A 24,835-nucleotide genomic window follows, 5' to 3' on the forward strand; every position below is an offset into this window, starting at 1 on the left:
TTTTCTTTGGGTTCAAATAAACTTCACTCCCTCCCATGCTTTAAGAAGGTGCTTCTCTAAAATGGTGATAACTGTCAACAACACATCTTCACATTTCAGATCCTCACGTTGATATTCAGGAAACAACAAGCAGACGGACATTAACATGGTGGCCACAGAGAGTCCAGGCTTTTGATTCATTCAGGGAACATTCACTGAGCTCTGACCATGGTCCAAGTGCTGCAGAGTAAGTAAGACCAAAGTTTGAACTTGGGAGAAATTATCACTCTTGAGGGGAGGGGAGGAGAGGGAAGATAGATAACCAAAAATGTAACCATGAGCAAGGAGTATGTATTAGGCAGCATTCTGAGCTGAGGGCTTTCCATATATTTTCTCTTTTTTCCCCCATGTATTTTCTCATATAACCCCCAGAATAAGCCGAGAGAGCAGGGTTCTCTGCATTTATTCATTATGGGCAGCTCGAGTTGCCTTCAGCCGACACATGCAGAGACTTCCCTGGGGAACCTGGGGGTGAAGGCTGACTTGATCTCTGCCTCCCCTTGTCTAACAACGAGCCTCCATGTCAAGTGTGCTGACTGCTAAGTAAATGAACTGCCCACATACAGAGGCCACTGCCTCTGCCTCAGGGGATTAAGATGCTTCCAGACCAGGAGGTAGTTCAAACAGGGCCCGGGGAGCATGCCAGGCAGAGGGGAACTGGGCACGTCCCACACGGAGCACAGGCATCTCTGTACGGGCCCAGGGCTGGCAAACCAGCAGGTGCGGCCGCAGGACAATGAGCTCGGTGGTGAATGTGAGAACCAGAGGGGGCCGGGCACTCAGGCTCCGGCGGATCACCCCAGCGGCCCATGGATTCCATCCTCCGTGGCAGGGAACCAGGTGGTCCAGGCATGGCTGACTGCAGTGTGGCACACAGAAATGTCCCGAAGCAGGGAGGCTGCGAAGAGCCCATCTCAGGCTCAGAACTCAGATGGCCCTGAGCCAGCAGGAGGTGTAGGATGTTGGTCAGGGACAGGAGTTCTGAAGCTAGAGCATTTTGCTTCCAACCCCAGCTCCCCCAGCCCTGGCCAGGCCACTTGGGGCGTGTCGCGTGTACCTTCCGGGTGTCGACTGTCTGGCTTGTGACAAGTCCTAACGAAGTCCCGACTATGAGAACACTGGGAGGCAGAGTGGGCGCGGAATGAGTTCCTGATGGAAATCAGGAGGGAGGAGACAGATTATGTCACTGTTTCCAGCTCGGGTGAATGACTGCAGGGTGGCGGTGGGGAGTCCGCTGACCTCGATACAGGACACAAGAAGGCAGGGGGTGGAGGACCAGAGGGGACGGGCGGGCTTGGGGTTACGTGAACTGAGAGCTAGCAGGCGTGGAGATGCCCAGCAGGGGTGTGTGCAGAAATCTAGAGATGGGCAGGGAGGTGGGGCCTGGAGCTGTTGGCACAGACGGTAGCTGGGAGCCACAGAGATGGAGGAGGTCATCCAGGGAACTTGAAGGAAAAAGATGACAAAGAGGCTGTAGACTGGGTGCCAGCATCTCACATATTTTAGGGTTAACCGTAGGTGTCTCAAGGAGTCCCTGTGCTCACCGCAAGGAAAACCTCTGCAGGAGACACAGAAATTACACAGCATCAGGCCACCAGGGAGCGACTGACGTGAAATGTGGGGCCCTGGGGTGGTCAGAGAAGGTTTTCAGATGAAAACTCAGGACTCCTGAGCCACACACGTATCACCCGGGAAGGAGCTGCCCGAGCCTGCCCTGCAAATCTGCATTGAAAGGTGGTAAGCAGGATGATGGAATACATTCTTGGAGAGAATATATGCCTTTAGAGGTAAGGAAGGAAATGGGGGATTCCCCACTGATTAAAGCAGGCAAGTAAAGGAGAGGCCTCTCTTTCCCTGAATTTCCATTTATTAGTTGAGTAAACGGCCACATTCTCTGGGTACTTAGGATATTAATCACCTGGTTAATATTTACTGCAAACCACTGCTCTACCAGGGAATGAAGAACCTAGAACAAAGCAGTTAAGACATGGTTCTTGGGTTTCCCCGTTGCTCCAGTGGCAAAGAATCCACCTGCCAATGCAGGAGACACAGGTTTGATCCCTAGTGTGGGAAGATCCCACATGCCTCAGAGCAACTAAGCCCATGCACCACAAGAACTGAAGTCCACTCTCCCTGAAGCCTGTGCTCTGCAACCAAGAGAAGCCACCACAATGTGAAGTCTTCACACCACAATTAGAGAGCAGCCCCTGTTCCCTCCAACTAGAAAAAGCCTGGACACAGCAACAAAGACCCAGTAGCCAAAAAAAAAAAAAAAAAAGGACATGGTTCTTTTTCTTCGGCAGCTTCCTATCTAGTCAGCAAAGATTAAAAAAACACAAGGGTTGGCAGAGGCTTTCTGTAAAAGGCCAAATGGTAAATATTCCAGGATTTGCTGCCATTCTGTCTCTGGTACAACCCCTCAGCTCTGCTCCGGCAGCATAAGAGTGGCCAGACACGACACTAAAGGTTAATGGAGGGCTGGCTGAGTTCTGGTAAAACTTTATTTACAAAAGCAGGCACCTGGCTGGATTCGACCCACCGACCATAGTTTGCCAAGCCCTGGACTAAGGTATCATGAGCCAACAGAGCAGAAACTGGTGTGGGCTTACAAGTTCGTAAGAGGAACTCCATCCTTGGAAGGCACTAGGGAAAGTTAGGAAGAACCTCTTGCTAGAGCTGAAGGAAGAGAAAGAAAGAAGGACAATTGAGACTTATCATGGATTTAACAGGAGACAATGATGGGACAACCATTTTCAAATTTTCTGACATTTTTTTCTTCTTAGTCAAATTTTGGAGACCGAGGAAAACCCAAAGGGTCTCCTGAAGACATCTCCTCTTAGAAACTAATACTGGCTTGTGGATTTTGTAGGAAAGGAGATTAACACTTTGCACCCAAAATGCGTGCGTGTGTGCTGAGTCACTTTAGTTGTGTCTGACTCTGTGCAATCCCATGGACTGTAGCCCGCCAGGCTCCTCTGTCCATGGGATTCTCCAAGCAAGAATACTGGAGTGGGCTGCCACGCCCTTCTCCAGGGGATCTTCCTGACCCAGGGATCGAACCCTAGTCTCACGTCTCCTGTATTGGCAGGTGGGTTCTTTAACACTAGTGCCACCAGGGAAGCCCATCCAAAGATCTCTCCCCCACTCCCTGTCAACTGCAGTCCCCTCCCTTAGGGAAGGCCAGGTGAACAGCTGTGTGGAACTGTCCACTTCTGCCTACACTGCTGGCTTTGCTACTCAGGAAAGAAGAAAAATAACATTGGGTCTCTAGTTCCTCCACCAGCATAAGCCAGCATGCATATCCTACCCTTGAACGGAGCTTTTCCAACCCAAGTGACGAGGCGCACGCTGATGCTCTGTGCAGCAATGTCTTGCCCTGAAATATAGAAGGTCCCTATGGCATCCAGGCCCCATCACTTGGACAGCTGGGCAAGAGGGGGAGTGTTCATTCAAGTCTTATATTCCCAACAATGGGAACTATTTGTAGATCCTGAGTCTTTACCTCAAAACATGTATCTAAACCAATAATCCCCAAAGACTCTTGTTCAATGACATGTCAGTTTCCTGGGAATGGAGAGGAAGGGTCCATGTCCAAGGATGATTAGGACCAAGAAGTAGTAACGATAACAATAATAAAATAGAGAAGGAAAAAAAAGTCCTGGGTCAGGGTGCAGGCAACTGGACTCTCCGTTGCTTTCTATTTCACCTAGAATGTCTGTCAGAGTATGTAACTAGTACCCAAGGCAAGGAAGCCTCCCATTCTCCTGGATCTCTAAAATTATCTCAAATATAGACACGGTGAGAGGGACGTAAGTGAACTGTATGTGAGAAGAACATAAAACAGCACACCCTCCCAGGCCCACTGGATCGTCAGCCACTAGACAGAAGTTGGATTTCTGATAGAAAACAAACTGAATAAAACAAAGAGCATTTTAAATAATAAAGACTGCATTCATATAAATAATCACCACCTCCTTTTGAGGTCCTTCTATGGCCTGGGCCCTGAGTGAGGCACTTCCAGTGAATCACTCTCTCCAACTGCCGCAGAAGCCCTGTGCAGTGGGGATGGATACTGTCCTCCTTCCTGTGCAGGAGCTGGGCGGGGAGGTCTAGGACTTTGCCCTGAGCCCTGTGGAGGGAGGTGATGAGACGGGGTAGACTGGCCTTCCTCCACCAAACCAGCGCTGGGCAGTCAACTGGGACGCGCACTCCTAGCCCTACGTGACCGTTAAATCCTCTCAACAATTGCGTAAGGAAGGGACTCAGTTCTTCTAACTCCCAGATGAGAGAACCGAGTTTCTGAGCATCCTGAGAAAGTCCAAGGTCACCCCATTGGCGACAGCAGGGCTGGGACTCTGGCCCAGGTGTTTCCACCACGGAGGCCAAGCTCCCTTCTCTGCCTGCCCTTCTGGGCGACGTCCCTCAAATTCCCTGACCCCACACCACCCACTCTCCAAGCATGGCCGACTGGCCGTGCCTACAGCCTCTCCCTGAACCAGCCTGGGAAGCCTCGCCATTCAGACCTTGCGTGGCTTCAGCCGAAGGGCAGAGGGGACTGAGCCACCTGCCTTCCTCTTATTGTCATGGCAACGGCTCTCACACCCGCCCCCCGAGGCCGGGGAGACAGCAGCCTCCCGACTCCACTGCTGGCCAAGCTCTCCTCCCACGTGGATAAAACCCGAGGTCAGAAAACACCGCTCACCAGTGACTCATTTCTCACTCCCCTGCCAAATACAACACCCTTTTACGTAACTCGTAACTCGCTCACACACCAATCTCCTCCTCCTCCTGGGGTGGTGCTCTGTCAAACCCAGGCTGATCTTCCTCACCAGCTGGCCCTCCATTTCCAGCAAAGGCTAAGGAAAGCGCCCTCCCCACCCTCCTCTCCACTTGCTGGGGTCAGGGTGGGCCTCCAGGTCACGTGCTCCCCCGCCCCCGCCAGTGCCTTCTTGCCGTGACTTCTTCTGGAGGCAATGGGAGATTTCCTATCTTAAACTGGCTCCTGGGATGACGTTTTAAGCCAACTTCAAAAAATAAAAAAATAAAAAATAAATCAGTGTGTGGTGACAGGAAGGCCACTGGACGAGGGAGCTCTCTCAGCTGAACCCACAGCCAGGTTCCCGACAGGGCTTCTCACATTTTCCAACTCAAGCTGCGTACGTGCGGAAAAGAAAATCCTTTTTGGGTGTGTCTGTAGGCTAGACTTGGCATAGGAAGAGCCGTGGGCAGCCATTTGATACATACAATTCACTGCGCTTCTGCAACCGGAAGCAATTAAGCAAAAAAAAAAAATTTTTTTTTGATCTGTCCTGTTTATTTGCTGTGGGGTTTTCTATGGTCATGTTAGCACATAGATCCCCGAACATCTGCATGTGCTTGGGGAAAAAAAAAAAAAAAAAAAACCCCAAACACTGGGTGTGCTCTAAGATTCCTCCTCCTGCTCCCCAGGTGAGGCCAGCCTCCGCCCTCCCTCAGGGAAAAGGAAGTGGGGGAGCACCCTCCGGTGCTGGTGGGAACATCTCAGGAGGAAGGAACACAGAAACTGGCAAGGACTCGAAGGACGGATATGCGGGTGCCATGAGACCTGCTGAGTCCCGCGTGTGCCAAAAATTAATTCATAAGCAAATGCTTATTTCATAGTTTCCCACTCGCTTACAAAACATCAAGCAGGGAAGATTTCTTCTGGGGGCTGGCAGGAAGCAAGGTGGCACGAGTGAGGGCAGGAAGAACAGAAGGAGCTTCTCTTAAAGAGAAGCTTGATTCCAGGGCTCCCCGGTGTCACCCGTCCCTGGAGAACCCCAAGGCAGGGCACCACTGCCTGTGAGCAGAGGGTTTGCTGTGAAGCCTGAGCCACTCTGATGGCACCCAGGTAGTAGTTCTGGAGACGTTATCTTCAGACATTATTACCATCAGAGAAGCCAGGGCAGGAACAGAAGATATTGGAAGACTTGGAGCCCATTATGCCAGGCCAGGAACTACCCTCCTGATTCAGCTTTGGGGCACTTCAGGACTTAAATGATGATTACAAGGTTTCAGAACAAGAGAGCAAATTCTCCCTGGCAGGGTTCCTAGCAGGCAGCTAGGTCCTTAGTTTTGAATTACTATAAACTGAGTTCACTGAGGTCTGGACAATGACGTTTAGAGCTTCTGAAGAACTCTGGTCCCCCGTGACCCATCCTCAGTACAAGGGTGAATTTCATACACCATCAAAAGGGGAAGGTCAGGAGTCGACACTTCTGCAGAAATGGGACTGAACTTGCAGAGAGAACTGAGCTCCTCCACTGCAGAGACAATGGTGCCCCTTTTCTGTAGCTGCAGCACCCAACTCAGGGGCTAGACTGACCCCTGGTAGGTGGTCACCTAATGAAAGCAGGGCTGTTGGGGGGCCAGGAGCCCAAATCGGCCTCCACAGCTCCCTCTCTTAGTGCATGTGGTCAACTCACAGCAAGAGGTGCAACCCTTTTGCCTTCTCTGTGGAGCTGGGCTGGTCTCACGGCTGGTTTGAACCAGAACATGGCAGTACCAAGCATTCCAAGTTCAGGCCCTAAAAACGACTTGATGCCAGTCTTGGCTCTGCTACTTACTGCTTGTCTGAGGGGCAAGTTCTTTACCCTTCAGGCCTTTAGTTTCCTCATCTAAAAAAAAAGAGATAATCAGGCACCTACCTCCTAGGGAGACTGTGAGGATTAAACGGGATGGTAGATGAGAAAACACTGAAGCATGGTTCACGGTCCACAGGAAACCCTTAATAAATGTTGGTCACTGTCGTCATCGTGGTTTTTACTTCATTTTTTTTTTAATGGTCACGCTGGCTTTTTTGGTGTGCAGTTCTACACATTTTCAAACATGTATAGATCTGTGTGTCCAGCGCAGGACACACAAGAGTGGCATCACCAAAAAGTTCCTTTGAGCTGTTCCCTTAAAGTCAGAGTCTCCGCTCCGCCCTTTGCTGGCAAGCACTCCTCTGTTCTCCCGCACCACAGCCTTGTCCTTTGAGAATATCATGTACACAGAACCACCCAGGACGTCACCTCTGCCACTGGCGTCTTTCACTTAGCACAAGGCCTCTGAGGTATACCTACGTAATCCCATTTATCAACAGTTCATTCCCTTTTATTGCTGAGTAGGAATCTGTTGCAAGGGTGTACCACAGTTGATCCAATCACCATACTTTAAAATCATTATTTTCACAAGTCAGGGAAGAAAAGAGTTCAGAAATGGAGCCAGCCAGTCATCACTGCTGGATTTTAAGAAAATATCTAAATTGCTTAAAAAAAAAAAATCTCGATCCAAAGCAATAAGGAAGCCAGGAGTCCACCTGCGTATGTGTCTCATACTTGATAGACAGAGGACACAAGGCCAGGGATGACCGTCCTAACCCCACATGAACTAGACTTTCGGAAAGTGGGTCTCCCTCCCCTTCTTCTCCATGTGAAGCTAGCCTGGGAAGAGACGCTGGTCAAGGTAAGAGCTCTTCTGCAGCGGTCTTCTTGGACAGCCCTGCACGCTCCCCTGTGACTGCCCTGTCCACCACCTGTCACTGAGAAGCACGCATCCAGGGGAGCCCACCTGACCACAGCCCGACTCCCCCTCCTGGGACGGGGACTCGGTGTGGTGCATGGGAAGAGCCGGAGGCGGGCAGTGAGCTCCAGCTGGAAGCCACCTGCCGGTCACGGCTGACAGCCCTCGGCAATCATTAACAGTCACCGCTGCAGCCCCGCGCCCCCCTCACACAAACTTCCCAGCTGCTCACTGACTACTCTGAACCAGCTTCTCCAAAGCAAGATGAAACTGAAATCACTCCCCCAGGGGCTCCAGGGTGTCTGTCCGCAGCTGGCCCCAAACAACCTGAATTCCAGATTATTCTCTCCAGAGAAAGAGAAGCTCAGAGCTCACAAGGGGGGGCGGGGCGCGGGGGGCATCTCACAAGTCAGTTCCAGGCTAGAATCAGTTTTCCCGGGGCCCCAGATTTCTAATGAGGCGGTGAGTGAGATTTTCCCAGCAACCCCTGAGATCGCAGAAGGAGAGGGAGATGGGATGAGGGGAGAACCAGCGTATGCTGAGTACTATGCCCCCGCTCCTGGCGGGGGGCTTGCAGGCCACCCCATCCAGGCCCACCCGCCCATGAGCATACTGGCAGCTCCTCCAAGAGACAGCGGCCTGACTCCCTCAGAGGCTGGTCCTGGAACTCCATCGTGGCATTTCATCTGGAGCCTGAGCATATGAGTAATGAATGTGTGAAAACATGTAACTAATATTCATAATTACTTTATAAGATAAAGAACTTGAAGGAAAAATAGCTTCTGTGTGTCTTGCCATCACCATCAGGGGTACACTGTGAAAAACACGGCAGCTCGCCAGTAACTCAAGACTTTGCCAGGCCAGCCAGGCTCAGCCCCTCGAGCCCTCCCCAGGCTTCCTTGTTCCTTACTTAATGGTGTCTTGTCATCTAGACTCAGTAAAAAAACCCCCAGAGCCAATGGGGGCAGGGACCCTCTGACCTTCTCACTTCTAGCATCCCCTCAGCAACAGGTCGGCCAACAGGCATTAGCTATATATGAGTCCAAGGTGCCAGGTGTGAGACGGGAAGGTGCCGAGTCTCCATTCACGACATCCTGTCCTCACTAGGCTGAGGGTACTTTTTCTCCCCATTTTTTCTTTCTACTGAGGTAGAACTTTGGCTAGGAAAGCACACCAGTTCTGTTAGAATAGACTTATACCCACATAACCAGCACAGGTAAACTACACCAGAGAACATCTCCAACACTCCGGAATATCCCCTTATGCACCTCCTAAAACATATCCTCTCTTGCGATATGACAAAGTCTACCACACATTCATTTTGAATTCAGGCTTTCATTAGCTCTCTCCAAATAACTTCTGATTAACTTTTAAATTATTAGATTCCTTCTAGACTCTGCTTTGCTCAATTTATCTGTCAGATTTGTAGTCCTTCGTTACAGCTCTGAGGCCCCTTGAGGGGCTGCCTGCCCCCAATATATCCCCCAGCCCTGTCTCTTCCACCAACTCGGCTGCTCCGAAGGACCCAGCCTTGTCCCGTGAGTGCACGACCACGCGTGCACCACTGGGCCTCCTTGCCATGCCTGTGACCCAGCCTCCCGCACCCAAGCTCCTGGTGCAATTTCCAACTTTCAGACCCACACCCATCCAACAGAGACCAGGTCATGCAAAAGTCTTTCACCAACCCCTTACATAGCTGTAGCTACTTCTTTCTGGGGCGGGGCGAGCTCTGTAGTATCCTTCCCGCCTCCTGGATGGCACCACACGCCATTCTTCCTATGTGCAAGGATTTTAAGTCTTATACTCTTGCGAGATTTCAACTGCTTGAAGACTGACCTTCCAGGATTAGCAAATTAGCACAGCGTTGTGTTTTTTTTTTTTTTTTTGCTTTTTTAGGAGGGGATGGAATAACCTAGGGTTTCCAACTTCTGATGTGGCCAGTAGAAAAAAACACCACTATCAACACCACTTCATCCGAGAAAAGACATCAGAGCTTAAAATAAATTGGACAGGATATAACCTCAGAATAAACTGGTCAGATGGTCCTTCAAACTCATACATTTGATTTATGAAACTGACCATGCTGCCCTCGTTTCCACACTTGCCTGTGCCTGGAGAAAATTCTCAGAGACTGACTGGCCCCAGTGTCTGGAAACCACGGCCTGGGAGTCGCTAGAGGAGAACCATGCACACGGCAAGTGCTCAGTAAATGTCTAGTTTGACTGCTCCAGTCCCTGGAAATGACATGGTTCAGAGACCAGGAGTGCTGCAGCCCTGCTCCCACGCCACACAAGCACCCAGCCAGCAGGACCACGGCAGTGGGTGCACAAATCCTCACGACCAGGGGACCCACAGGACCCGCCCGTGGGTGCACAGCCAGACTCACGTGGGACAGACTCAAACGGCAACCCCACAGGTCACAGGTGCCCACGCAGCGGACTCTCCCGCGGTACAAACCTCAGCTGAGGGCAGCACGTAGAATGAACTTCCCAAGTGTGTGCTGGGGACGGTGGGGCTGGAGGGTGAGCAGACGGGGCGGCCACAGCTGCCACGCGGGCACAGGGCGCCGGGCTGAGACCCAGGCACCCGGTCTCAGGCCCATGAGAAGAAAAGCCCTTGATACATTTGCACAAAGGACCCAAACTTCATTAATCCAGATTCTGAATTTAAATTCAAGACCAAAAATATAAGGCCAAGTCAAATATATACATAAGGGGGAATTTTGTGAATATATACATTATATCTCAATCAAAGGCTATTATCAAAATGTGTGTGTGTGTGTATATATGTACACACACACACACACAGAGCTAAGTAAACCCTTATTCGGAGCCAACAAAGAATGAAGAGTGTATGAAGAAGGGAGTATTACAAATATTTTAAAATATTTAAAAGAATCATCTTCACTGCCATGTCTATATGAAAATTATGTATATATTATTAAAATTGCTTCTTTAAGGACTTTGCCTAAGAATTCTACTCATTATTATTTTAAAATATGTATCATCACCAGCCAACAAAAAGCCATCCATTTATGTCTGACTAACCTAGCCTGGCTTTCCCCTCTTTGCACGTATTAGTTCAAATTGGTTCAGTTTTATTGAGCTTTTCATTTATAAGATAAATACACAGCAAGAGCTGCAAGATTCATGGATAAATACACATAGTTCAGGCTCCTTCTGGTCATCTGGTGATGGGATCCTCTATGATCTTGGATTACAAACTAAATATAATGCATTCAATCATTCATTGAACACACATTTATGGATTACCTATGATGCGCCAAATCCCAGGCCAATTTTCTTTGCACATCCTCAGCATTTTATCCATTTCAGAATGTAATCCATGTATTAGAAGCAAGTCTGAATAATGACTGAATGACCACAGCAAAGGAGCAACAGAATTCGCTTATTCAGAACAACAGAAGTTTGTGCCCTAAGAAGGAGCTCTCTTGTACACCAGTCTCAGCGCCACCCATCTCTGGCTCCCGGAACAGAGCCTCCAGGGACGTTACCTGGCAGCCATGCCGCCTCCTACCTGTATGGTGGTGTTGCCTCCTTCCAGCAGGGCGATGGCTAGAAGAATGCTTTCATGGAATACTCGGTCACTGGATGCGTTCATGATGAGGTCGATGACCAGGTTGGAGGCCCCCTCCTTGTCAAGGTGGCACTGAACCTCGGCCAGGCTCATTTCACCCCTGCTCATGGGGCTGGATCCGGAACCTCCCCCTGGAAAGACGCAACATTGCCCTTATTAACCTCAATCAGAGCAGCTAACATTTATTGCATACTTACTGCATACCAACATTTTATGCACTCAACAGTTTAATGATACTATCTCTCTGGACCTTTTTAACAAGCCCACAAGGCAGGTAACTCATTATTAACATCAAGATGAAGTCACTTGTCCAACAACACCCAGCACAGCTGGGAAGTAATAGAGATGTAACTTGAATGCAGACAGATAGGATGAAGGAAGAGTAATACATTTTGAGCAAAAGACCTAAAGCCATCCAGCCAAGTCTCTCCCTTACATCAAAATACAATGACCTGGGCCAGAATTAAGAATCAATCCAATTTTAAGAGACAAACTGAACTTAAGCACTCTTAAGAAGCATAGCCTATACTGATCACTTTAGCCCTCTTTTTAAGAAACCCAGCCTGGCCCCAAACTCATCCTTTCACATAATTTCCATCTGTTCATTTATTCATTCATTCACTATTGACTCAGAGCTTGGCATGGAGTCAGGAGCTGGGGGTAGGGGAATGAACCAAAAAAAGTTCACCTCATTGAGCTTCAGATGAATATACTTAGGAAGAGATGGCCTATGCCACTTAGCGGAACAGATTACAACTGGATTTAGAAAGCTTGAGAACTTCACATTATTATTCGCAAAAATTGAAATACTAATGGACATGGGGAAATGGGGCAGTCATTTTCTGAAGAACAGAAAACCATCAGTCCTTCCCTGCAGGGGTCAACTCAAATGCCACCTCCTTTACGTTGCCTGTCCTTGACTGCCTACAATCTATTGCATCTGTCATCTAAGGTGGACATTGGGTGTCACGTCTTTTCTCTGACAGCTTCTTAAAGACAAATAGTTTTGAGACGTTGTAGGGGAAACAGCTGCTCGACAATCACTGGGAACTTCTGGATGAGAAGCTAAGATCTGTTTCTGGGGTTCTCTGGGAGCAGATCTGCTCCACATTTTCATTTGGCGAGAAGCCCAAGATTCCTCCCCAGAGGTTGCTGGGATTAATTTATTAAGCACCAAGTGTTTCTGTGCTATGAGCAGAACCCAGCAAAGACCAGACATTCTCAAGAGTCATCACTACAGACTAGGAATCATGCAACTCACATTTGTGCTTCGAGCACGGAGCTACAGCCCCCTTAAAACCAACACCATCGCCCACAGTTGAATTCAATGTTTTTGAAGCTTTTACCTGTCACTGTGCTTACAATGTTTTGGGTCACCTTTCGGGATGTGTTTTAAAACAATCCCATACAGGGATGCACCTGATGAAGACAGCCGACTCACTGGAAAAGACCCTGATGCTGGGAAAGATCAAGGGCAGGAGGAGAAGGGAGTGACAGAGGATGAGATGGCTGAATGGCATCACTGACTTGACAGACATGAGTTTGAGAAAACTCTGGGAGATAGTGAGGGACAGGGAAGCCTGGTGTGCTGCATGCAGTTCGTGGGGTTGCAAGAGTCAGACATGAGTTCGCAACTGAACAAAAATAATACAGGCGTGTGTGTGTGTGTGTGTGTGTGTGTGTGTGTGTGTGTGTAAAGTCCCCTAAGGCTTGGGGAGGCACAAAGCACGACACTAGGATTAGACACACCTGCCTTAAGTTACCACCCAGGCACTAGCAAGCTCCCCTTCCTCCGTTCAATGCCAGAGAGTGGGTAACGTACAGGAGAAAACGAGACAATGCCGGAGAGTGGGTAACGTACAGGAGAAAACGAGATGGAGGAGGTAAAGTGCTTGGGAAAGCCCTCGCCTTGGTATGCGTGTTATAAAAGATAGCTTTTGCCCTCCTCACTGCCAACAGCATCGTCATCTTATGTGCAAACATGAGTCTGAATGACCACGAGAAAATGTGCGATCAAGTTAAGCTCACGGAGTCCTTCAAGTATCCCCAAGAGGTTTGCTGCATGGGAAAGAGAGGGAAAGCCTTAGCCAGTATCACATTGCAGGTGGACATTTTTAGATACCAATTTGATGGTAGACCAAAGACAAAACAAGTTGCTAAAATAACACACTAGCAACCCAAATGCATCTGTTAGAGTCTCAACCTGCTAAGCAGAAACACGCAGCTTTGGAGTGGCACACTCGGTTCACACGTGCAGCTCATTAGCACACCATGGGGCCTACCTCCTCCCCCAGGCTTGCTGGGTCCTCCTGGCGACAGCGGGCCATTGCCAAAGCTCGTGAGGCTCTCTCTTCTTCCCGAAGGTCTGATGTTTCCATAGTAACGGTTGACCAAAATCTGCCTGAGGGCCTCACCCTTAATTCAAACAGGATAATGAAATCAGGCTCTGAATTTAATGCACAACTGAGTGACTCACATTAAAAAAAAAAAAAAACACAGGGGTACCCAGTTATAATTGGCTCAGTCTCCATGAAAAAATAATTAATAAGAGCACTTGGAAACTTCTAAAGTTAACTTCTTCAATGTTTTCTCAGGAAATCAGATCATAAAAAAGCATCAATCTAAAATATTAAATATCTGAAAGTACTCTCTCACACTGATAAAGATAGAATATGAATCTGGAAGGATAACTAGGATTAATAAAACAACAAAACAAAACAAATAAAAAAGTCTCTTTGAGGTAAGTCAGTAGGATTCAGACAAATTAAAAAATTTACAGGTCAACTTCCACACAGCAATATGAAAATGTTACTCTAACCACAGGATTTATTTCCAACCGTTCTAAGATCTTACAATATCAGAGTAATAAATCAAATCATAAGCTGAAAGTAAGCCTTTCTTACAGAAATAGTCAATGAGCCAAATGGTAAAGAAAATAAATGCAACAGAAAATAAATTATTGGCAGATATCAGACATGTCAATCAACAAAAAGCAGCATGGATGAAAATGACATTTGAGATTTTCTTTTAAAGAATATGGGAGGAAGGGCCTAGTTGGGTATAAATGTGGGCATGAGCTGATAGTCATGGAATCTGAGTTATGAATGAGGGTTCTCAAAACTCTTCAAAACATGTATTTTGGGGATATTTTTTAACATTTCCATGACAAAAAACTTTTAAAAAATATAAATATTAAAAGAATCCTGGGCAGGGGATAAAATAACTCTTTCCACAATTCCAACCAAAACAGAGCAAAGAAACCACTCTGATCTATTCCCAAATACTTCGCACACTGGCAAAGCAGCAGGATTCACTCTCAGCTCTATACCATGGCAGTCTCGCTCGCTAAGGGACTACCCCCCTAACCCCCACCCTGCCAATCTGGAACTTTTTACCAGTTAAAGGCTGTACAGATTTCCTTGGACTGTTTCTGAGGGACAAGGTAGTAAGTCCTGGAGTTCCTCTGGCACATCCCGGAGAGAGGTTAAGTGAGAAGTTAGCAGAGGGAAGATGCATTGCAATACAGCTGGTCTCTGAAATAGAGACTCCAGAGTTCTATCGAAGAGACCTGCGACTGTATCAAGAATCAGGAGAGCTTAAAAGTGATTTGTTAATAAGCTTCAAGAATAAGTCTGGAGATTTCGAGGAAGGTGTTTACAAGACAAGATGGGAGGGAGCAGAACGTCCTGAGGATGGTGGAGGCCAGGGGTGCCCTGAGGAGGCAGGACTGGGGAAGAAGGACAAAGCTGAAAACTCAGTCCCACTGTCAAAATGATACAAGGTCCCAAGGTGACCCAGCTGGCTTTTCTCCTTGGTTAAATTCATGCTGCTGGTCAAAGACTCCAGGGATAAGTGGGGAGATGGGGTAAACAGGAAAAGTGAGAGAAGCAGGGAGGCAAGCCTGATTTTTCAAAGAAAAAGTTCAGAAATGAAAAAAATCTCATCTTTCTTCTCTCCATTCCATCCACAAATATGCATCTCACGGAGTTAAACAAAGCAGAATCCTTCTCATTAGGATAAGAATATCACTTCGTACCTTGACCATCAGTAAATTCAAAATTCTGAGAGAACTTTCAGTGGAGAAGCTATTTGTGATCCTTAAAAATACCTTCAAAATAAAATATTTTCAGTATAATATCCTTTAATGGCTTAGAAAACCATATTTTGGTATAAGGACATAACTTTGCACCAGTACAAACATATTAACACTCTCCAAAACAGTCATCGAGAGCGGTGATTTAAAAAGGCTGACTTCACAGAAGAAACACAGATGTCAAAGGAATGGTCAAGTAAAGGAGGAACGACAAGATCACCTCCACATAGAATATAACATTAAATACCACGTCCCTTTCTCAACTCAATGATACATCTACTGGAGTTTCTTTCAGAAGATACAGACTTTGAGTTCTCCCAAGAGGGATGGTTAGAAAACCATCCCAGTTTTCTATGAGATCCTCTGGGGCACCACAAGAACACTGTCTGGGAAGTAAATGACTGGGCTGAGGCCAATGAGCTGCAGCCACAGAGAACAGTCCAGGTTTCCATCATGACAAGAATCTGGAAGATCACAGGGCTGAATGGTCAATAGCTGAGTGACCATCACCAGCCAACAGACACGTACTTGTCAAGGAAGACTCAACCAGAGCCCTCACCCTAGGATTCTACCTAGGACCGGACTGGCTCAGATTTTTTGCTTCTCCGGGTTTTGAGGGTCTCATCATTGAGATCCTGGTGAATCTGCAATCAAGGAGGCAGTGGGTGGGGAAGGAAGCACGTGTCTTCCAGGAACACGTGGACTTCAGGAACAGGAACTTCACATGTGTGTAGCCTGGATGCCGAACTGAAGTTACCAAGGGATCTCACATTACCATTTTGCCTCTCTTTGCACAGACAAACCCTAGCGGTTACCATAGCAACCGATGCATCAAATGGTACATTTTCCCCCATAAGAGAATATCATAAAATGTGCTCATTATGGAAACATACACACACGCACACACACATGCTCCACTCCACAAACTTTTAATTCTTACCCCTTAATTATAAGGTTTTTGGCACATAAGTACCTCATCTTCTCTCCAAAAGTAAATAAATTTTAAGGCAAGAGGGGAAAAGAGAACATGTGGGGTTTGCTTTAAAAAAAAAAAAAAAAAAGATGAGAATTGTTTCTTTTCTGAAAGAATAAAGACTGAAAATTTTAGGTTAAAAAAAGGGGGGCAGACAGAAAACGGATAAGCATCATTAAAAGTGTTGTGAATCCTAGCGTGAAAACTTAGGTTCAAGGCAAATTCTGTTTTTCTGAGCTCGTGGTTTAATTCGGGAAAAATTAAAATCTACAGACAAAGGCATTCCTAATCATCTTAATATAAATTACTCAACAGCACTAAGCTGTTCACAGAGTACCGGGTTGAGACAGCTGATTGTAGAGAAGCAAAAAATGTCACTTCCCAAACAACACCACTTCTCCAGCTCTCACATTTGGTCATGCAGCCCTTTTTTTTTTTTTTCCAAAAAGAAGACTAGTTTTCTTCCCCAGCAGTTTACACCTACAGTATGCAAACAAACATCAGATGTTTGTGTCATGGTAAGAAACTCCACACGCATGATTACCCAAGACTGAGAAAAGAAAGGCAAAGTTTCGCTTGCAGTTCAGTTTCAGGGAAAAATGGTGAAAATGGCAGGTCAGTGATGTGGAGGCAAGAAACCAAGTTCCTGCCGTGCAAGTCACGAGTTTCATTGTGTCCATTAAACTAGTGACTAATCAACTGTGTGGAGATATACAGCCCAGCATCGAACAGGGCACCGAGAGTTAAGACCGCAAAGCAGAGAGGTGACCTTTGGGCTCCAAGGTTCCAGCCACTTAAAAAAGTCAGGTGCTTTAGGAAAGATCAGCCTCTCACATGAGCAGTGAGCCTCTCACACCTTAGTCAGCACTAGGGCAGTGCCTCGATTTAAAAATACCTTCCTCTTCCTACTCCTGTTTTCTGTCAAATCACAGCCGTATCTCAGTCTGCAAGGTGACCACTGGGGTCATTAACATCCCTTCTCAGAGTCCAGCCACGCTGCTAAGTGCCTCTAGTGCATGGCTCTGCAGAAGAGTCCAGAGAGCAGGAAAGGGCGGAGACTCTTGTCCCCATTTTACAGCAGGAGGAACTGAGTTAAAAGTGCCCCAAATCATACAGTGAGCACCTGGCAAAAGCAGGCTTGACCCAGTTTCTAATTCCAAAGCTCATGCCCTGGGGCAACATCCAACTTAGGGCACAAGGGACAGCTATGTGCCTTTACTGGCTACTTCTAAGACCCAGGACAACTCTTGAGGAACAGGCAGGGGTGGAAAAAGCAGGAAGGCAAGGTACCCCTGATCAATGAATGGCAGGAGGCACTGGGAGCTGGAGGTGGGAGGGCTGACTATCAATTTCCTAGAAGCCCATCTTTGGTTATTATTTGAGAAAGAACCATTGCAAGAAAAATGAAAGGATCCAAGAAGCGATGGGACTCTGCAGGTACTGAAAGCTTGTGAGCTTAATAAAGGTGGCCCAGGAGAACATTCTCCAGGATGCTGATGACCACAATTTCACAGCAGTTCTTGTCATGACTGCTCACTTCCTAACCCCATGACTTGCCTAAGGTATGCAAGCTCGCTGGGTTTCAGTTTCCTCATCTGTGAAATGGGGCTGCAAGCTGTGTCACTGGGTCACCGTCAGCATTTATAAACATTTACGCTGTGAACGCGTGTAAAAGTCTTAGCATAGTGACTGGCACATGATAGACACCCAGAGAACCAGGATATCTGGTATTTTCCATTGACTACACGCAATCAGTAGTCAGCATGCGGATGGTATATGTAGCCTTCTGGGAAATGGTTTAGCACTATAAGACAGTTTCGACCCTTTGGCCTAGAAATTCCCCTTTTATGCGTCTATCCACTTGTGTACACACTTGTTCATTCCCTCGAAGGAAAATATTACAAAAGACTTGTTAATCAGCGGGAACTTTAGGCAGCTGTTAACTTTCAAGGAAGAAAATACTCCGATACGTGACAAAAGCAAGGAACAAATGTTGCACACTTAAAAGAACCCCAATGACAATGCAAGTGTGTGTGTGTGTTGGCACATATTCTCACGTGTGTGAAAAAGAGGGTAGAAGGAAATAGTAAATCTTCAGCAGCTTTATAGCCAGGCAGTGTAATTATGGACAGTTTTACCATTATACTTTTTTGTTTACTATACATTATCCATAATGATCACCAGTTACTCACAAAAAAAATTTTTTTTAAGGCTACACATAAGGAAAAATCTAACCCAGCAAAAGAAGAGAGGATGTGACAAGTGACTCAGTTGTTATTAGGGGACTGGCTGGAAGCAGTGTGTGAAGAGGTAGATTATACGTAGAACCATCAGTTAGTTTCATTTATACAAAAGGCTGTGACTGGTTCTGAGCCAATTAATGCTGCAACAATGACGACAACGAAAACTGTCCGTGTGCGCGCCAGAGCGCATGGCTGAGGGGGGAGCTGCGTCGGCACTCCCAGCTCCCAGGACTACGTACCCTTTTATGATCCTCCAGCTGCCTCAGCGGTGGACTCGGTTCGAGCTCCTGCTAAGCAGGCAGAAATTCCATTTAAGTATGACACTAAGACACCCTCATCTTCAGGATCGGTCACAAATGAAATACACAGAGAGCGCGTACGCAGTGAGGACTGACACGGAAGGAGCGCAGGCTTGAGTGTGGCTTTCCCCAGACGGACACCAGTGCTCATGACCTTGGCTACTACTGAACAACTGGCCCTTCCCCAACCCCAGAGCACCATGTGAAACGAGCAGGCACATGACCAATAATGTCTGGTTAATATTATTTTTCGCAAACATTATGAAAATGAAGTTCAACGTTATGTACATTTACATGAACCCAAAAAGGGGGTGTAATGCAAGATGCAACCGGGCATGTCCTTGGACGACTCATCCACAGATTACTGCTCAGCACATGCATGAGGACGTCAATGCACACACTCCCAACACACATGTGAGACCTACATTTCGCCCCAGCCCACAGCATTCTAATCAAGGCTACCAGTGCTGAAGAGCTCTGATTAGAATATTAGAGGACTGATTATTACAAAGCATGCCCACTGGAACTCAGCTCTTTGATCATCAGTTTCATTTCTAAGATCTCCTTTCAGATTGAGCACACGTTTTAGCTCTGACTCCTGTGATTCTAGAACAGTTTCGGAGAGTAAATTTTGATCCTTGGAAGGATGCCTCCCACAAAAAGCTTCTCGGTAACTTTAGATGCCTTAATGAATTCTAGTCCCGCATTTAGCAAGCTGAGCTAGCGACAGGAAGAACAGAGACAGTTTGCTGTGAACTACTCCTTCATCAACAGCGTCACCCAAACGATAACACAGATACCCCGAACCTGAACTCTGCTTCCTCTCTGCGCAGGACCCAAAGTTCTGTTTTGTGTAATAGCAGAAAGGTCTGGACTGTCCAGAGTTTCTCGGCCAAGGTGGAGTTTGAAGGATTTTGTGCAAAACCTTCAGAGTCCATGAGCCTTCACCGGCAGGACACTGTGGCTTAAGTTTGTCAGAACTTTCTACACCAAGGGCCACCCAATTACAGCAATGATCAGATCCCAGCCAGGCTAGACACGTCCCTCCTGCACCGTCCCAAGAGACAGACATTTCACCACAACAGTTCACACCCAACCGGCAACAATGACAAGCGCCTGTATTTGCTGGCATCGCAAATACGGGTGAGTGACACACACCTCGGTGGAGTTCTCAGAATCCGGAGCTTGGGGAAGCTAGTTGGGAGTAAAAGGAAGCAGGTTAGTTACAGCACATGCATCTGGTGACCACAAAGAAGTCCAGAGACCAACACTTGGGGACAAAATTGACGATGAGGCGACTGGGTTGTCACACCCACTGAAGGGGGTTTCAGCTGCGGAGGGTGGAAGACACCCTCACTTCTAAAATGAACTTAACGTGGTTGCGCTGGGAGAGATGACTGGCCTGAGATGTGGAAACACGTCTAAATGAAAGAAAGAAAAAGCCTAGCACTGATCAAGAAGGAGCTATGTCTTAAGTAATGAAAGATGTCAAAGTCAGTGGTACTGCACGTCTACGTTCTGTTTGTCCACAGAAGAAAAGTGATCCAGCACATGCCCCCGGGGGCTCAGGGAAGGGAGGACGGGCGGATGATGACCACAGGGGCCTCTGGTGCATTCCCCTTCCTGGGGGCTCAAAGCCCTTGCAAGGTCTGTACCACTGCCTGCCCGTGATGAGCTCCTCCAGTGGGCACGTGCGTCCTCCCAGCCTCTCCTTTCCCCATATCCTGGCCCTGCATCAGAGGGTGACACCCCACCTCTGGCTTAGGGACTGAAAACGTCTCTCCCCTCCTGCGGCTCTGGGAGGAGAAAGGAAGGCTCCTGGCTGCAGCTTTCTCGGCTGGTTTCTCCTCCCTCCGCACACTTCCCTCAGGGCTCCAGGGATACTAGGTTCCCAGTCCCGCCCCTGCCATACCACATGGACACCCCACACCTCTGATGACTTCTGAATTTCATCATGTCCAACCCATAAATGAGAGACAAGATGACGGCCCTGAGGGAAAGGACTGGCCATGGAGTGGATGCATGTAGTGGCTGAAAAAGCCCACAGCTCCACGTGACGGCAGCACCACGAATCTGGCCACCGAAGGGCACGTGCTCGGGGCGGAGACGGATGTCGGATGGAACTGCCGGACCCCGCCCTGGGCTGTGGTCACACACCAGGCATGGCTGGTGGGTTCAAGGTGCGGTCTGGGGCCGTGGAGTGAAGCCAAGGCTCACACTGCCACTGAGTGACCTTGGCCTCCCTTGGCGGGGTTCCAGCGACACAACAGACCTCTCCCGAGGCCAGAGTGCGGCTGTCGGCGGTGAGCTGGAGCAGGTGCTAAAAGCGTGGGGTGGGGATGGGAGCTGGGAAATCTTGTGGGTTCACAACCCAGCTCAACACTTGATACCCCTTTCATGGTGTGACCCTCAAGATGGAAAAAATGCTCTTAATATAAGACTGCTATTTTGTAACCTAATAATTTCTTTTTTTTTTCCTCTATTTGCCAACAGGTAAAATGAAGTAAAGATATAAGGGATCCTTCAACCACAAAGATTAAATTATTTTATGAAGGACGAACAGGCAGATGTGGAGAGTTGCTCACTCAGTTCTGGACAGAAGAGCCCTCAGACATAAGTGCAGCTCCACTTGCCTCAAGGAGCAACTTTCTCTCCAGTGTGTTTAGCTTCCTGTTGGGGTCGGGAGGCACAGGGTGTTAAGAGAGGACTTGAGTGTGGTGAGGGAAACAAAACTAGAGCTCAGGGGAATGTGTTCTGCAGATAATATAAACGATATCATGAGCCAAGACTGCGTTTTAACCCCATCCCTGCGTTCTGTAGGCTTTAGGCTGAAGAAGTAAAGTTGTGCACACGCATGTACCATCTGCCCTTCGTGCAAAAAGGACACACAAGGAAAAGAAGAATGAAGGCAAGTTCCCATGCGCTTTGGAGCAGTCGGAGACACAGATGGAGAAAAGTACTATCATTTACAGTCAGCTTTGGCCACATTCCATCAACATATCCTTCATACCGATTCTATATGATCAGAACAAAAGGATTACAGACACGGATTTACTATAGGAAGCCACACAGCTACCCTCTTACTGCCTTGCCAATCAAAATAATAGTTAAAGAACAAGATGGAGTGGAACTTGTGTGTCTTTTTAAAATTCTCTTGTTTGATATCCCGTATGTCCAAAGAAGCATCTTGAATTCTTTCAGAATGTTCACAGAATTGTTTATTAAGCACTCAAGAGATCAGTGGTTTCTGGTTTGTTTTATGATTGGACCGGTACTCAACTGCCTCCCTAAACTGCTGTCATATTGGTGTTTAATTTTTGAAATGAAAATTAAGATTAATGACCTTTTCTCCTAGAACGTTACAGGAAGACCTCTGAGACAATAGAAAATTTTTTCTTCTTCAAGAACCACTATTTATACAGGAGGACAATTTTTTAATGTCATCCACTCATAAAAAAGAAAGGAAAAACCAAAAACAATGGATGGGTATTGCCTGATGGCGGCTCATGCAGGGACTGGTGCTGTATGACCTTCAGCCAGTCACTGAACCTGTCTGGGCTTCCACCGCCTGACCTGTAGTTCAAGGAGACTGGAGCAGGTATTATAAGGATTCCTTCCAGCTAAAACATTAAGTTATGCTTGGTATATTTTCAGTAAACTTTATTCCGTAACATCAAACAGCTAAGTTCCCTAAATAAGACAACCCAATAGAACACAGAATGATTTCAGGCATGGGAAAGGCCAAACCAAGCTTGGCATATGATTTGGCAAAATAACCAACGGTCTCTATTAGCACTTCCTCCTAAGAGGACTTCAGCTGTATTTCTGGGAGGATTGGCTCTTTTAAGGCAGTCAGCCACAATTTGGAAAAAAATAAGCATATTAATAAGCCATATATGTTCAAATCATAACTACATAAGCTACATAAACACATATACATAATACCCAAAGCAAAGGATAGTTCTGGTAAATGAATGAACTGATTTTCTCGGCACATTTTTATTATCAAAGTAACTTTTTTTGCTAACATGAAAGATCATGCTCAGTGACCATACGGTAATGGAGACTGTTCTGAGAAAAAGAGTATGCCTGTGTTTCCCACGTATTGTCTTTTACCACCTCACCCCGGGATCAGTCAGGATACTGAGGTGCTGACCCTCCAGTCAAGGTGAAGTCTCTCCAGACCAACAGTTGACGGGCAGTGAGCTGATGCGGTCTGGTTTTGAACTTAGAAACTAACTATCGCTCTCCGTTGCCTCTTCACGTTTTTCTAGGATCTGAAGTCTTCCCAGAGCTTTTACACAAGGTTAGCAAGATCAAACTTCATAGGAAAAAAGATTTCAAATGACTGGCTTTGAAGCAGAAAGCCAGAGAATCCCAACTGGTTATCCTAACTGCAGCACTAGAGTAGCAAGTAGATTCATGCAGGAGACGTTGAAATGCTCACTTTCTGCACATACTGTACCTACCATTTTACCCAGGGATAAATTTCTACCACAACTGAAGGGAAATCATACTTTGTCATTCTTAAATAAAAAGAAGCCCGCAGGCTTCCCAGGGTTCCTATCTGTGGTGTGTGTACAAGAGCACACACTTGCATGCATACATACCGTATACACATACACGCAGGCATCTGTGTGTGCCCGATACAGGCCAGCACACGACACAGCCACTGAGACTCTCTGTTTCCTGATGTCATCAACAAGAATCCTACCCCTAGGCTTCTAGAATCTTCCTTTGAAATAAGATGTCTTCCTTTCATGGACCACCCCTAGCAGACGCTGAAGATAGTTCAAGAAATGAGACTGAACATCAAATAAACAACCCAACCTTATACCTAAAGCAACAAGAAAAAGAACAGCAACAAAAGAAACAAGACTGTATGATGGACCGAATTCTCAGCACAGCAAAGAGAATTTATCATCTCCAACACCATGAATCAGTCTTCAGTCCCTTTTCACCCACTCCATCTCAGAGGAGGGAAAAAATAAACAAACAAACAGCAAATGGGTTTGCAAATATGTTTGCTTGGTCCTGCCTTTCACAAGCCTTTGTAAACCACATTAAGAGAACAGAACACCTGAAAGAAAGCTGAGCAAAGAGAGAAGTTACCTAGTATTTTAGCAGGACCACTTTGAATCTGCACATCAGCTAGCATAATACCCTTACTAATGGCACTGGCTTTTTGAAACAAGAAATAGACATTATTTGGCTCTGATGATGCAGTTTCATGTATATTTTACAGAAGAAGTTCATCAGAACTGAACCCAAAAGTGAAAATCATTCTGACTTGATTGAATTATACAACTTTGATCATTATGGAATCATCTCAGCATTAAAAAGAAAAAGAAAGGAAAAAACAAAAAAAACTTCCCGAGATTCTGCAATAGCTTCTCTATGCTCTGAGTTGAGCTCGCTTGCTCCAGGGTTGCCAGTGTCTAACAGTAAACAGCCCCGCTGCATTTATTGGCAATTACTGTTGAAGGTCACACATCAGCAGCAAGCCTAAATTCCAGGAAAAAAAGAAGCTCTTATGTAACTGCCGCCTGAATGTTGGCAGGTGCCCAACCCAGCAGTTCACAGCGATGTAAAAAAGTAGGACACCTCCACTCTGGCTTGGACGTCATGAGAACGCCCCCTGAAGGTGAAACTGAATAATTCTCGTGTTTCTCTGTTTCTCTCTCCCCCTTGCCCCCCTGCTGAATTTTATTATTGACAGGGGTCTCCCTTGCTTGCAGAAGCAGCTCTTGGTGGCATGGTGGCAGAAGCCGAGGACTCGATACTGGCAGATACAGGCGGGCTGCAGCCACCTTAAGGAGTGGGAGCACCCATCTCGCTTTTCCATTGCGGTGAGTCACTAACAGGCTCACGGGCAGTGGTCCTCGCCTGATGTGAACTGACCTCCTCAGGTCCAAGTCCCTAAACTACATATTCTTGTGACCCCCATGTTCTTATGATCCAAATCCTAAAGGAAGTCAACCCTGAATATTCATTGGAAGGACTGATGCTGAAGCTGAAGTTCCAAAACTTTGGCCACTTCAAGTGAAGAGCCAACTCATTAGAAAAGACC

At 47.0% G+C, this 24,835-nt stretch overlaps 1 protein-coding gene across 2 annotated transcripts in view; it reads right to left on the reverse strand.

Moving 5' to 3' along the window:
- The window catches only part of ITPR1 (inositol 1,4,5-trisphosphate receptor type 1), a 355,281-nt gene that overhangs the window by 98,363 nt on the left and 232,083 nt on the right, over nucleotides 1-24,835 (reverse strand). For both annotated transcript variants that reach the window (XM_070360064.1, XM_070360063.1), the window contains 2 exons: nucleotides 13,440-13,572; nucleotides 11,098-11,288 (listed from right to left, as the gene is read on the reverse strand). In XM_070360064.1, the coding sequence (XP_070216165.1) occupies nucleotides 11,098-11,288; nucleotides 13,440-13,572 (324 nt within the window). The remainder of the gene's footprint in view (nucleotides 1-11,097; nucleotides 11,289-13,439; nucleotides 13,573-24,835) is intronic.

This window comes from Bos mutus, chromosome 22 (assembly GCF_027580195.1).
Source record: "Bos mutus isolate GX-2022 chromosome 22, NWIPB_WYAK_1.1, whole genome shotgun sequence".
Lineage (NCBI taxonomy): Eukaryota > Metazoa > Chordata > Mammalia > Artiodactyla > Bovidae > Bos > Bos mutus.